The 13084-nt window shown below is 37.3% G+C and overlaps 1 protein-coding gene across 1 annotated transcript in view; it reads left to right on the top strand.

Annotated features, from left to right (window-relative positions):
- Positions 1 to 13084, top strand: part of ZNF782 (zinc finger protein 782) — a 71353-nt gene that overhangs the window by 54327 nt on the left and 3942 nt on the right. The window contains exon 4 of the mRNA XM_005684153.3: positions 7871 to 7966. Within this exon, the coding sequence (XP_005684210.2) occupies positions 7871 to 7966 (96 nt within the window). The remainder of the gene's footprint in view (positions 1 to 7870; positions 7967 to 13084) is intronic.

Below are 13084 nucleotides of genomic sequence, written 5' to 3'. Positions count from 1 at the left end.
CAGAGAGCAAGGAGGAACTAAAGAGCTGAGGATGATGAGGGTGATGAAAAAGCTGGCTTGAAACTCCACATTCAAAAACTAAGATCATGGCATCTGGTCCCATCACTTCTGGTAAATAGGTGGAGAAAAAGTGAAAACTAGTGACAGATTTTATTTTCTTGGGGTCCAAAATCTCTGCGGAGAATGACTATAGCCATTGCTCCTTGGAAGAAAAACTAGGACAAACCTGGATAGCATATTGTAAAGCAGAGATGTCACTTTGCCGACAGAAGTTCATATAGTCAAAGTTATGATTTTTCCAGCAGTTTTGTATGGATGTGAGAGTCAGGCCATAAAGAAGGCTGAGTACCAAAGAATTGATGCTTTAATATTTTGATTCTGGAGAAGACTCTTGAGAGTCTCTTGGACAGCAAAATAAAGCCAGTCAATCTAAAGGAAATCAACTCTAAAGATTCATTGGAAGGACTGATGCTGAAATTGAAGCTCCAGGACTTTGGACACCTGATATGAAGAACTGACTCACTGGAAATAACCAGGATGCTGGGAAATAATGAGAGCAGGAAGAGAAGCAGGCAACAGAGGATGACATTGTTGGATGGCATCACCAAGTCAGTGGACATGAGTTTGGGCAAACTTAGGGAGATAGTAAAGCACAGGGAAGCCTAGTGTGCTGCAGTTCATGGGGTCACAAAGATTCAGACAAATCTTAACAACTGAACATTAACAAGAATAAAAAAGTGTGGTCTAAATTTCAGTTCCATCCCCTTCACTTAATTCTATTTTGTTAATATATCAGAAAGGTAATCTGCAGTTTGGTACAAGGGTAAATAAAGATTTCCAAACTCACTCAGTCATGTCCGACTCTTTGTGACCCCATGGACTGTAGCCCACCAGACTCCTCTGTCCATGGGATTCTCCAGGCAAGAATACTGGAGTGGGTTGCCATTTCCTTCTCCAGGGGATCTTCCCGACCCAGGGATCGAACCCAGGTCTCCCACATTGGAGGCAGACGCTTTAACCTCTTAGCCACCAGGGAAGGCCAAATTAAGTGACAAGAAGCATTAACTCTGAGTTGCAATGTAGAAACAAAGCTGGCATATCTGTTGTAAAAACATGAAAACAGTAAATTCAAAAGTGGAAAGACATTTAAAGTTTAACCAAAACCTAAAGCTAGATTTATTTCTCTTTAGATATTGAGACATAAAATGCATCAGTTGGTTCTTTTGAAGTTTGGGCTTATGAAGATCTTCTGTCAGGCTTTCCAGCCTGGGGATCCAACAGAGGGACTGGGAATCACCAGGGAATCTGACCTTGAAGGCCAGTGGGATTTGATTATAAGACTTCCACAGGACTGGGGGAAAGATTCCAGTCTTGGAGGGCACCAGCAAATCTTGCACACACCAAGACTCAGAGGAAAGGATCTGTGACCCCACAGGAGACTGAACCAAAACTACCTGCTAGTGTTGGAAGGTCTCCTGTGTAGGCATGGATTGGCCGGGGCTCACCACAGGGATGGGAGCACTGGCAGTAGCAGTCTGGGAAGGTCCCCGTTGGTGTAAACCCCCTTAGAAGTTGCCATTAACCCTACTAAAGAGCCCGTATACCCAAGGCCTGGGTAGCTTCAGGCCAAAAAACTACCAGAGAGGGAGCACAACACCACTCATCAGCAGATAATTGAATTAAAGCTTTACTGAGCATGGCCCTGCCAAACAGAGCAAGACCCAGTTTTTCCCCACTGCCAATGCCTCCTATCAGGACGCTTGCACAAGCTTTTTAACCTCCCATCAAAGCAAAAATAACCACAGTCCCACAGTGACTAAAACAAAAGCCACTTTACAGAAACTTAATCAGCTTGGAAAAGCAAAAAGTTATGTCCTAGATGAAGGGACAAGATAAAACCCCAGAAAAAAAAAAAAAACTAAATGAAGTGGAGATAGGCAACATTCCAGAAAAATAATTCAGAATAACAATACTGAAGATGATTGAGGATCTTGGAAAAAGAATGGAGGCAAAGATTGAGAAGATGCAAGAAATGTTTACCAAAGACCTAGGAGGACTAAAGAACAAACAGGGATGAATAATACACCAGAAGAAATCAATAGGAGAATAACTGAGGCAAAAGAACAGGTAAGTGGCCTGGAGGACAAAATGGTGGAAATCATTGCCACAGAACAGAATATAGAAAAAAAAGAATGAAAAGAAATGAGGACAGCCTAAGAGACCTCTGGGACAACATTAAATGCACCAACATTTGCATTACAAGGGTCCCAGAAGGAGAAGAGGGAGAGGAAAATGACCTGAAAAAATATTTGAAGAGATAATAGCTGAAAACTTCCCTAACATGGGAAAGGAAATAGGCAACCAAGTCCAGGAAGCACAGAGAGCCCCAGGCAGGATAAACCCAAGGAGAAACACACTGAGACACATAGTAATCAAACTGACAAAAATTAAAGGCAGAGGTAAAATATTAAAACCAACAAGGGAAAAACGACAACATAAAAGGGAGCTCCCATCAGGCTATCAGCTGATTTCTCAACAGAAACTCTACGTACTGGAAGGGAATTACATGATATATTTAAAGTGATGAAATGGGAAAACCTACAACCAAGAATACTCTACCCAGAAAGACTCTTCTTCAGATTTGTTGAAGAAATCAAAAGCTTTCCAGATAAGCAAAAGGTAAGAGAATTCAGCACCACCAAACCAGCTTTACAACAAATGCTAAAGGAATTTCTCTAGGCAGGAAACAAGAAAAGGAAAAGACCTACCTACAGAATATAAACCCCAAACAATTAAGAAAATGGTAAGAGGATCATACATATCAATAATTACCTTAAATGTAAATGGATTAAGTGCACCAACCAAAAGATATATAGACTGAACAGATGAAAACATGTACATGTATCCAGTTCTGCTTACCATATCACTCTGCTTGATCCCCCTAGATTGGATATAATTATTTGATATTGTTAGCTTAATCATGCTCCCATTATGACTTGCAACTGTAATTATCTTCTTGTCTATTGATTGTGAAAACTGATAAACACCTTTCTCTGTTGTGATTATGTAACTGTAACAATACCATTGTATCATCATTGGTCAACAGAAAAATGATAGAATTCTATATCACCCAAACTACCATTTAATAGAAAAACCTATAATCACTTTTTAAAATTCAGATGCATATCAGAATTATCTTGGAATTTTTTGAAAAATACAAATGCCCAGGTTTCGCTTTTTTTTTTCACCAGAACTCCAGATGTTTCTAATGAGTAGCCATGTTTAAAGACTGCTGGACTATATGAAGATCTTTTACTTTCATCTAGTTTGTTTCGCTTTTTCTATTTCATATTTAGTGCTCCCATTTCATTTATGTCTCCAAGTTCTCCATCTCTTCTTTTTTTTTTTTTGATGTTCTTTCTCAAGCCTTTATCAAACATAGTAGAAATGTGCTTGTATACACATATATAAATAATACATATAATATATATTTTTTAGAAAACTTATGAATTTTTGCCTAACTAAAAAATTTATGGCATTTTTATTGCACTTGTTTGACTTAGTATAAATAGAATGTTAGATTTCTAACTTAAATAGATATGCAAGAAGCAACAAAAGTTTACTGTATAGCACAGGAAACTATAGTCAATATCTTATAATAACCTATAATGGATAATAATTTCAAAAATAATATATGTGTATATGTATAACTGAATCACAAAAAAAAGAATTCTACTTTTTGAAATTTAGTACTGTTTATCTTTTTGCCAGCTTTTCTAAACATCCTATGGACATCTAATAACAATGTATGAGATACAGAATTTTAAATATATTTGTATAGGATATGAGTACTATAAATAGAAATCTTGAAAGCTTTTGCAGAACAAAGGAAACCACAAACAAGACGTAAAGACAACCCTCAGAATGGGGAAAAATATTTGCAAACAAAACAACTGACAAAGGGTCAATCTCTAAAATATAAATAATTTTAACTTACATAGTAAAAAAGATCATGCAGTTGACAGTGTAAACACAGGGAACAAATTAATCATTTGTGGGTGGGTAAGCCAAAGAATGCTCAAACTACCACACAATTGCACTCATCTCACATGCTAGTAAAGTGATACTTAAAATTCTTCAGGCCAGGCTTCAGCAATACGTGAACCGTGAACTTCCAGATATTCAAGCTGGTTTTAGAAAAGCCAGAGGAACCAGAGATCATATTGCCAACATTTGTTGGATCATTGAAAAAGGAAAGGAGTACCAGAAAAACATCTGCTTCTGCTTTATTAACTAAGCCTCTAACTGTGTAGATCACAACAAACTGTGAAAAATTCTTCAAGAGATGGGAATACTAGAACACCTTACCTGACTCCTAAGAAATCTGTATGCAGGTCAAGAAGCAACAGTTAGAACTGGACATGGAACAACAGACTGGTTCCAAATCAGAAAAGGACTTCATCAAGGCTATATATTGTCACCCTGCTTATTTAACTTATATGCAAAGTACATAATGTGAAATGTCAGGCTGGATGAAGCACAAGCTGGAATCAAGATTGCCAGGAGAAATATCAATAATCTCAGATATGCAGATGACACCACCCTTATGGCAGAAAGCAAAGAAGAACTAAAGGGCCTATTGATGAAAGTAAAAGAGGAGAGTGAAAAAGTTGTCCTGAAACTCAACATTCAGAAAACAAAGGTCATAGCATCCGGTCCCATCACTTCATGGCAAATAGATGGGGAAACAATGGAAACAGCGAGAAACTTTATTTTGGGGGGCTCCAAAATCACTGCAGATGGTGACTGAAACCATGAAATTAAAAGACACTTGCTCCTTGAAAGAAAAGCTATGACCAACCTAGACAGCATATTAAAAAGCAGAGACATTACTACTGCCAACAAAGGTCCATCTAGTCAAAGCTATGGTTTTTCCAGTAGTCATGTATGGATGTGAGAGTTGGACTGTAAAGAAGGCTGAGTGCTGAAGAATTGATCCTCTTGAACTGTGGTGTTGGAGAAGACTCTTGAGAGTCCCTTGGACTACAAGGAGATCAAACCAATCAACCCTAAAGGAAATCAGTCCTGGTTATTCATTGGAAGGACTGATGCTGAAGCTGAAGCTCCAGTATTTTGGCCACCTGATGCTAAGAACTGACTCATTGGAAAAGACCCTTGTGCTGGGAAAGATTGAAGGCAAGAGGAGAAGTGGATGACAGGATGAGGTGGTTGGATGGCATCACCAACTCAATGGACATGAGTCTGAGCAAGCTCCAGGTGTTGGTGATGGACAGGGAAGCCTGGCATGCTGCAGTCCATGGGTCGCAGAGTTAGACACAATTGAGTGAATGAACTGAACTGAACTCATAATAAATATTGGTAAATTTCTCAGCAACTCTGCATGCCTGATCTACATAAGTTTAAAGTCCCCTATATTCCTAACTCTCACTATTTCCCATCTCCTTACAGTACATTATTATTGTTTTAAAACACAATTTACTGTTTTTAAGAGTTCTGAAAATGATAAAAGTTTATTTTTATCCATTTGTGTCCAGATTATGGTGCTCTTTTTTTCTATATGTTAATCCAAATTTCCACCTGATCTCATTTTTCTTCTAGCTGAAGAATTTCTTTCAGAGAATTAACTTTCCTGTAATACATGTCAGTTGGTGATAAAGTCTTTCAATTTTTATTTGTTTGAAAATGCCTTATATTAGTCAAGTATAAAATTCTAGGTGGGCTTTTTTCTTTCAGTACTTTAAAATTGTTACTTCATAGTCTTCTGACGTACAATTTCTGACAAAAAGTAGCATCCATTCTTTTTTCTTCCTCCATATATATTATGTCTTTTTCTATCTATTCAACATCTTCTTTTTATCTGTGACTTTAGCAATTTAATTATAATGTATCTTGGTGTGGTGTTCTTCATGTTTCTTCTCCTTGGCATTCATTTGGATTTATATACTTCTTGGGTTTCCCTTGTGGCTCAGCTGGTAAAGAATCTGCCTCTAATGCGGAAGACCTTGGTTCAATCCCTGGGTTGTGAAGATCCACTGGAGAAGGGAAAGGCTACCTACCCATTTCAGTATTCTGGCCTAGAGAATTCCATGGACTGTATAGTCCATGGGGTTGCAAAGAGTCAGACACAACTGAGCGACTTTCACTTTTCACTTTGCCTTCAGAAATCTAACTTTTGCCCATTATTGCTTTTTCCATTCTCTCTGTGTTCCTTCTTAAATGCTAGTTACCCACATTAGACAAATTTATCCCACAGGTCAGAGATAACTGTTTATTATTTTCTAGTCTTTATTCACTGTGGTTTTCTTCTTCCATAGTTTTTAACCTTAAAGTTATCCATTGTGCCTTATGTCATTTAACCTTCCATAGGTAGTGTGTGTGTGTGTGTATACTGTTATTAATCTTATTTATTTATTTTTTTGTTTCTTGTTTGGTAGATTTGTTTACTCATTTCAGATATTTTTCATATTGAGAATTCCAGTTAGGAACTTTTTTTAATAAATTCTCTTTCTTTTATCATATTCTTGAACATATGGAGTATTTTTACTGTTTTAATGGCCTTGACTATTAATTTTATGTGTCATTTCTTACTCTATGGCTTACTGATTCATTTTTCTTCTTGATTACAATAATATATCCCTTTTATTCATATCAAGTAATTTTTTATCGAGGGCTAGATGTTACAGATTATATGTTGTTAAGTGGTAGTTTTGCTGTATTGTCTGAAATCTTCTGGGCCCTTTCCTGGGATGAATTTAAATTACTTGGAATTACTTTAATCCTTTTAAGATTTGCTTTAAGTTTTGTTGTATTGGATTCAGAACTCATTTTACTCTCAGACTCATTTGGCTCCCCTACCAAGGCAATAAATGCCCTTCTGGTTATTGTATCCAATTGGCCATGGGTTAGGAAGTTTTATACCTCTCTATGTGCTTTGGTGGTATTTCAGCCTACTCTTTTTCACTGGTTTCTCCCCAACCTCAAGTGTTTTCCTTTCCTTACATTTTCAAAAGTTAGTACTCAGGAGACCCTTCTGCAGATCAGACAAAGACTCTGTATCTTTCTTCTCTTGTATTTTATCTTACAAATCCTATTTGTCATGACTTTCTTGAAGTCCAATTCTATTGCCTTAACTTAGTGAGTCCGCCAAGCTCTGTTTTGGTGGTCTCTTTTTGTTTAGGGTTGAAAACTCTCTAAGCAATAAGCTTTGGTAATCACAGGGCTCACCTCATTTGTTTCTCTGTTCTCAAGTATCACTGTCTGTACTGCCTGTTTTCTAAAGTCTAAAACCGATTTCATACATTTTGTATGGTTTGTTTAGATGTCTGATATGGAGGGGTGTGTGTGTGTGTATGTGTGTGTGGTTGCTTCATTCGTGTCCAACTCTGTGATCCCATGGACTGTAGCCCACCAGGCTCTTCAGTCCATGGGATTCTCCAGGCAAGAATAGTTGAGTGGATTACCATGCCCACCTAGGGATGTAACCTGCATTGTCTACATTAGCAGGCAGGTTCTTTACCACTAGCACCACCTGAGAAGCCCTCATGGAGAGGTGAAATGGTTCTTTTACTCCATTATGGCCAGCTATAGAGTCAGTCCTTATGAAATCTTGTTTAAGGAACAGACATTGACAATTTTAGAACTTAATGTTATTTAGGCTTGTGACTTACAGGTTTAAGAAGAGTAATCCCTTATAAGTATAAGAAAATGGTTTTTGCTATCATTCCCTCCACCAAAAAAATTCTAGCAGGCACCCTTAATGTGCCATTTCTGAAGCTGTACCTTTCTTCACATTCAGAAACAATGAAACCTATGCAGCTAACTCAAGTGCTAAAGTATTTCCCATTTACAGGGTACTGCTTTACAAAGCCAGAACTGATCTTCATGTTGGAACAAGGAGAAGATCCATGGTTATTAGAGAAAGAATTTATAAACAGAAGTTCCCCAGGTGAGTTATTGAATACTGGCAGAAGGCATCCAAGAAAATTAGATCTGAAGTGATCACCTAGATAGAAGTGAGCACTCTCACTATTTGAAATTTTAGAAGTAATAAATCTAGTAAAATGTGAGAAGGGGACAACTAAAAAAAAGGAATGGAATGTAAGCATGTTGATATTCTCATCTTTAAAAGATGGGAGCTAAGTATACCCTTTGAAACTGAAAAATTAAGTAATGGATGCATATTTAACAGTAAAAAGACAAAAACTAAGAAAACTTAACAAAAAACTGAAACTGGGAGTAACAGATCCGAAGAGAGAAATAAATTAATTTTAACATTATATAATAAATTACTAGATACAATCTAAATTAATAGATGTTTAAGAAATTATATAGTATAGTTAGAAAGGATAAAGACTAGAGCAAAATGCAACCTTCCTAATTGTTAAAAGTTATTTACATTTGATAGACCAAAGAAAACAGACCTGTTACTAGAGAAGTTTCTTATAAGTACTGTATCAGGGTCCTCAGGATCATCATCAAGTTTATTAATTCACCTGGAGGGCTCAGCACCTAGGCATACTCGTAACTAAGATTTATACCATGAAATCATACAGAGCAAAATCAGTAAAGAGAACAAGTATATGGGGCAAAGTCAGTAGAAAACCAGTTATGACAACTCGTGTGAAATATCTACCTGGAAAGTTCATTTGCAGTGAGGTACCCAGAGTTTTTACTGTAGGCACCCATGTATCAAAATTCTAGGCTTTCAGATAGAAGCTAATTATTCAGCATAAATATATTGTTTGTACAGTTTAAGCACATTGAGCCCCTCTTAACAATTCTGGGAATCTTGGCAACCATCTTGAAATCTGAGTTCCCAAATGCTAGGTAAGGGCTCATCTTGTAAGCAGGCCTTTCTAAGGGTAACAGTCTAGGCCTGCTGTGTTAAAAATTTTCACCACAAAAGCTATGCAAACACACAACATAAAACAGAGGAAGACAAACATATCTGACATATCAACTCTCAATGTAAATGCATTGCTGCTGCTGCTGCTGCTAAGTCACTTCAGTTGTGTCCGACTCTGTGCGACCCCATAGACGGCAGCCCACTGGGCTCCCCCATGTCTGGGATTCTCCAGGCAAGAACACTGGAGTGGGTTGCCATTTCCTTCTCCAGTGCATGAAAGTGAAAAGTGAAAGTGAAATCGCTTAGTCGTGTCCGACCCTCAGCGACCCCATGGACTGTAGCCTTCCAGGCCCCTCCATCATGGGATTTGCCATGCAAGATACTGGAGTGGGGTGTCATTGCCTTCTCCGTAAATGCATTAAATATACCTATTAAGAGAAAAGGCTATCATATTGTATCAAAGAGATTGTTCTTTTTTTTTTCAAAGAGATTGCTCTTGCTTAGTCACTAAGGCATGTCTGACTCTTTCACGGCCCCATGGACTATAGCCCTCCAGGCTCCTCTGTCCATGGGATTTCCCAAGCAAAAATACTGGAGTGGGTTGCCATTTCATTCTCCAAGGGATCTTCCCAACCTACGGATCAAATCCGTGTCTCCTGTTTGGCAGACAGATTCTTTACCACTGAGCCACTAGGGAAGCCCATCATATAGTACATCTACAAAATAGGAAGTTTGAAAATGCAGTCATGAATTATTAAGCCAGTAAACATAAAAGCAACTCAGTATTTATTTATTTCAAAGTTCAGGTCAAAACAGATGGAAAAAATGACATTTTGATAATGCTAAAGAAGATAATTTTTAAGGGATACAGAAGAGTTCAAAATATTAGTACACCAAATAAATTGTCATCAAGATTCATGAAACAAAAAACTGCAAGAGTTATAAGGAGAAACAGGAACTCATTAGATGTAGTCAGCCTTAATATCCCTCTCTTAATTTCGTTTCACAGCCTGTGGACTCTAGAATGTGTGTGTGTGTTAGTTGCTCAGTTGTGTCCGACTCTTTGCAACCCCATAGACTGCACCCCACCAGGCCCCTCCGTCCATGGGATTCTCCAGGCAAGAACACTGGAGTGGGTTGCCATTTCCTTCTCCAAAAGGAGCTATAGAAAGAAAGAAAGTGAAGTCGCTCAGTTGTGTCCGACTCTTTCCGACCCCGTGGACTGTAGCCTACCAGGCTCCTCCATCCATGGAATTTTCCAGGCAAGAGTACTAGAGTGGGTTGCCATTTCCTTCTCCAGGACTCTAGAATAGTGCTTGGCAAACTGTGGCCCACATGCCAAATCCTGCCTACTGATTGTTTTGGCAAAGAAACATTTATTGGAACACAGCAATATCCATTTGTTTATGTATTCAAGCTACAAGGCAGACTTGAATAGCTACAATAGAGACTGAATAACAAGTAAAGCCTAAATCATTAACTCTGTGGCCTTTCACAAAAAAAGTTTACCAACCTCTTATCTAGAAATATAAATAGCATATTTTATAAAGATGAATCTAATATGTTCTGAAAACAAAGCTATGCAAACACACTACATAACTATTCCTAAAGAATAAACTTCCTTTTAGATGACCTTAGATCATTGATAAAATGTAAAGGTGGCACCAGGTGGCACTAACGGTAAAGAACCAGTCTGCCAATGCAGGATGCATAAGAGAGGTAGTTTCAATCCCTGGGTGGATAAGATCCCGTGGAGGAGGGCATGACAACCCATTCCAGTATTCTTGCCTAGAGAATCCCATGGACGTGGGAGCTTGGTGGGCTACAGTCCATAGGGTCACAAAGAGTAGGACATGTAGTAACTTAGCAAAGTTATTTTAGGCAAATTCTACAAAGTAAAGACATTGTTATAAAACACTATAAATTGCAGACAATATGAGAAAATTTTAAATTCTTCTGTCTTAATAATGAATATATATATATGTATATATCTTTTAAAACCTATTCTTCAAAGTTAAAATTGTACAATATGCAGAAATTTTTTTTTAATGAAAAGCATGATTATTAGACCCTTTGAGCTGTAAATGAAGCAATGCTTAGAGGACACTATTTTCACCTCATATACTTATTTTTAAAAGCAATAAAGTTTTAAAAGAAAACTAAGCAAGCTAAAAGATGCAATAAAGATAAAACATTACAGTTATAAGTCATTATAATTATAAAGCCAAAAGGTGGTTCTTGGAATAAAGCAAATAAAATAGCTAACCTCAGCTAGAAAAGGGGCAGAAAGTACTATTACTCATTTTAAATTTGGGGGGCTCAGATTCCTACTTCTATCATATAATCTCAGAATATTTTAGTCTATACGTGATCTCTTACTTTTGTAAACTCTTAACCCATGTGATGGATGTGTCTAAAGAAAATGAGATTCTGTGCCAGATAGCATACAGTTACCGAGAGTTCCTTTCCTCACCTGGATTACAGTCTCCCAAGAAGAATGGTCTCTGTTTGACTCTTCCTGCCTGGGCACTTGTCACATAATAAATATTATTTAATAATATTGTAGGCTGATTCCAAAGTCAGGTGGAGAGAGGTATTTCATATTGATTCACTCAGAAAACACTGTCCATGAATGTAAATATGCAAATTTCTGTGACTTTTGAATCATCAGGTGTGGGTTGTTATTGCATCTGAGCCCTTATATGTGAAAGAACTCTAGGTAAATTTTAGACATGGAGCTTTTTATGTACCTCTAAATTTATATTATAGAGGGATACAAAGAATATTACAGTGAAGGTTTTATTTTGGAAAAGTGAGCAAAGCTTCATAAAGCATATCTAGGGGCTATAGATTAAAAGGTGAACTATTATTTTAGGTACAACCAAGAAAGAGAAAATGCTTCTCATTTAACTATGGATTTTTCTTCAATTTTAAGATGCCTCTTGATTTTGGTGATGGGTATTTACTATAAAGTCACAAATACGGGTGCTTTTATCCCTTTATAAAGTGAGTGATATACAGGTAGTAGCTTCTTTCAGGTTTTAAAATAAATGTTGCTTAAATTTGTGAGAAGGATGTTACAAACTTTGTTTTTTGTTAAGATTTGGGAAAATAGTGTGCCCTGCCTGAAGGATACCTAGGTTCTCAATAGTTCTGAGGCTAGAATGGAGGATAATTTAGAGAAAGAATGTGAGTATGAAGTTATTGTTGGAAATGAACCACTTAATGAAGACTGATACTCTTATCAAAAATTAGAGCAGAAAATAATGTGTACTAGACAGGAGACCTGGGTTTGATCCCTGGGTCAGGAAGATCCCCTGGAGGAGGAAATGGCAACCCACTCGAGTATTCTTGCCTGGGAAATTCCATGGACAGAGGAGCCTGGTGGGCTATAGTCCATGGGCTTGCAAAAAATCAAACACAACTGAGTATGCATGCATGCTCATGCTAAGAGGATTGATAGCAAGAACACATAATGAGCATATAGTTAGTGTAAAACTTTCTTTTTCTGAATTACATCACTTTAATCTTTCATCTATTGGTACCTAAGGTAGTATAGCCAAAGCCTTCAAATATTTTTAGCATGGTCATGACATTTTTGCGTGGAGTGTGGGTAACAAGAGGACAATAGCAGTCAAATATGCAGAGGAAATTTGTGGTAAATAAATATACGAAAGGATACTTATAAGATTTCTAGGGCCAACTTGAAACACAATCCTTAAGATCTTACAGTGACTATAAACTAGATATGTAGAAAATAGATGGAAATTAAGGATTGGACAGGAGCAAAACTGGTCTGGGGGACATAAGTGAACAAACTGAAAAAAAGGAAAGTAAAGATTTGATGATTAAGAGGGATTCACTACTAAACAACCCTGATATAATACCAAGGCACTAGAACCAGGAAAGAAGGGTAACTCCAACATAAGCAGAAAAATTATTGTAACTCTCATCACTTTTCTCACTTCCACCTATACATTTATGTTTCTGATTCTTTCTTTCAGCATAAGAAAGTTGGTGCCATGATTTTTGTTTGTTTGTTTGCCATACCATGTAGCTTGCAGAATCTTAGTTCCCAGACCAGGGTGGAGCTCCAGTTGGAAACATACAGACTAGTGGTTTTCTTATCATTGTATTCTATGTTTCACTCTGAATATAGTCACTGGTGTACTTCCCTAATGCAAACTCTATCTCAGTAAAGCCACTAAAAGCAATTCT

This window comes from Capra hircus, chromosome 8 (assembly GCF_001704415.2).
Source record: "Capra hircus breed San Clemente chromosome 8, ASM170441v1, whole genome shotgun sequence".
NCBI classification, from domain to species: domain Eukaryota; kingdom Metazoa; phylum Chordata; class Mammalia; order Artiodactyla; family Bovidae; genus Capra; species Capra hircus.
Note: the sequence above shows the minus strand (reverse complement) of the source record. Positions and strands in the feature narration are given on the sequence as shown.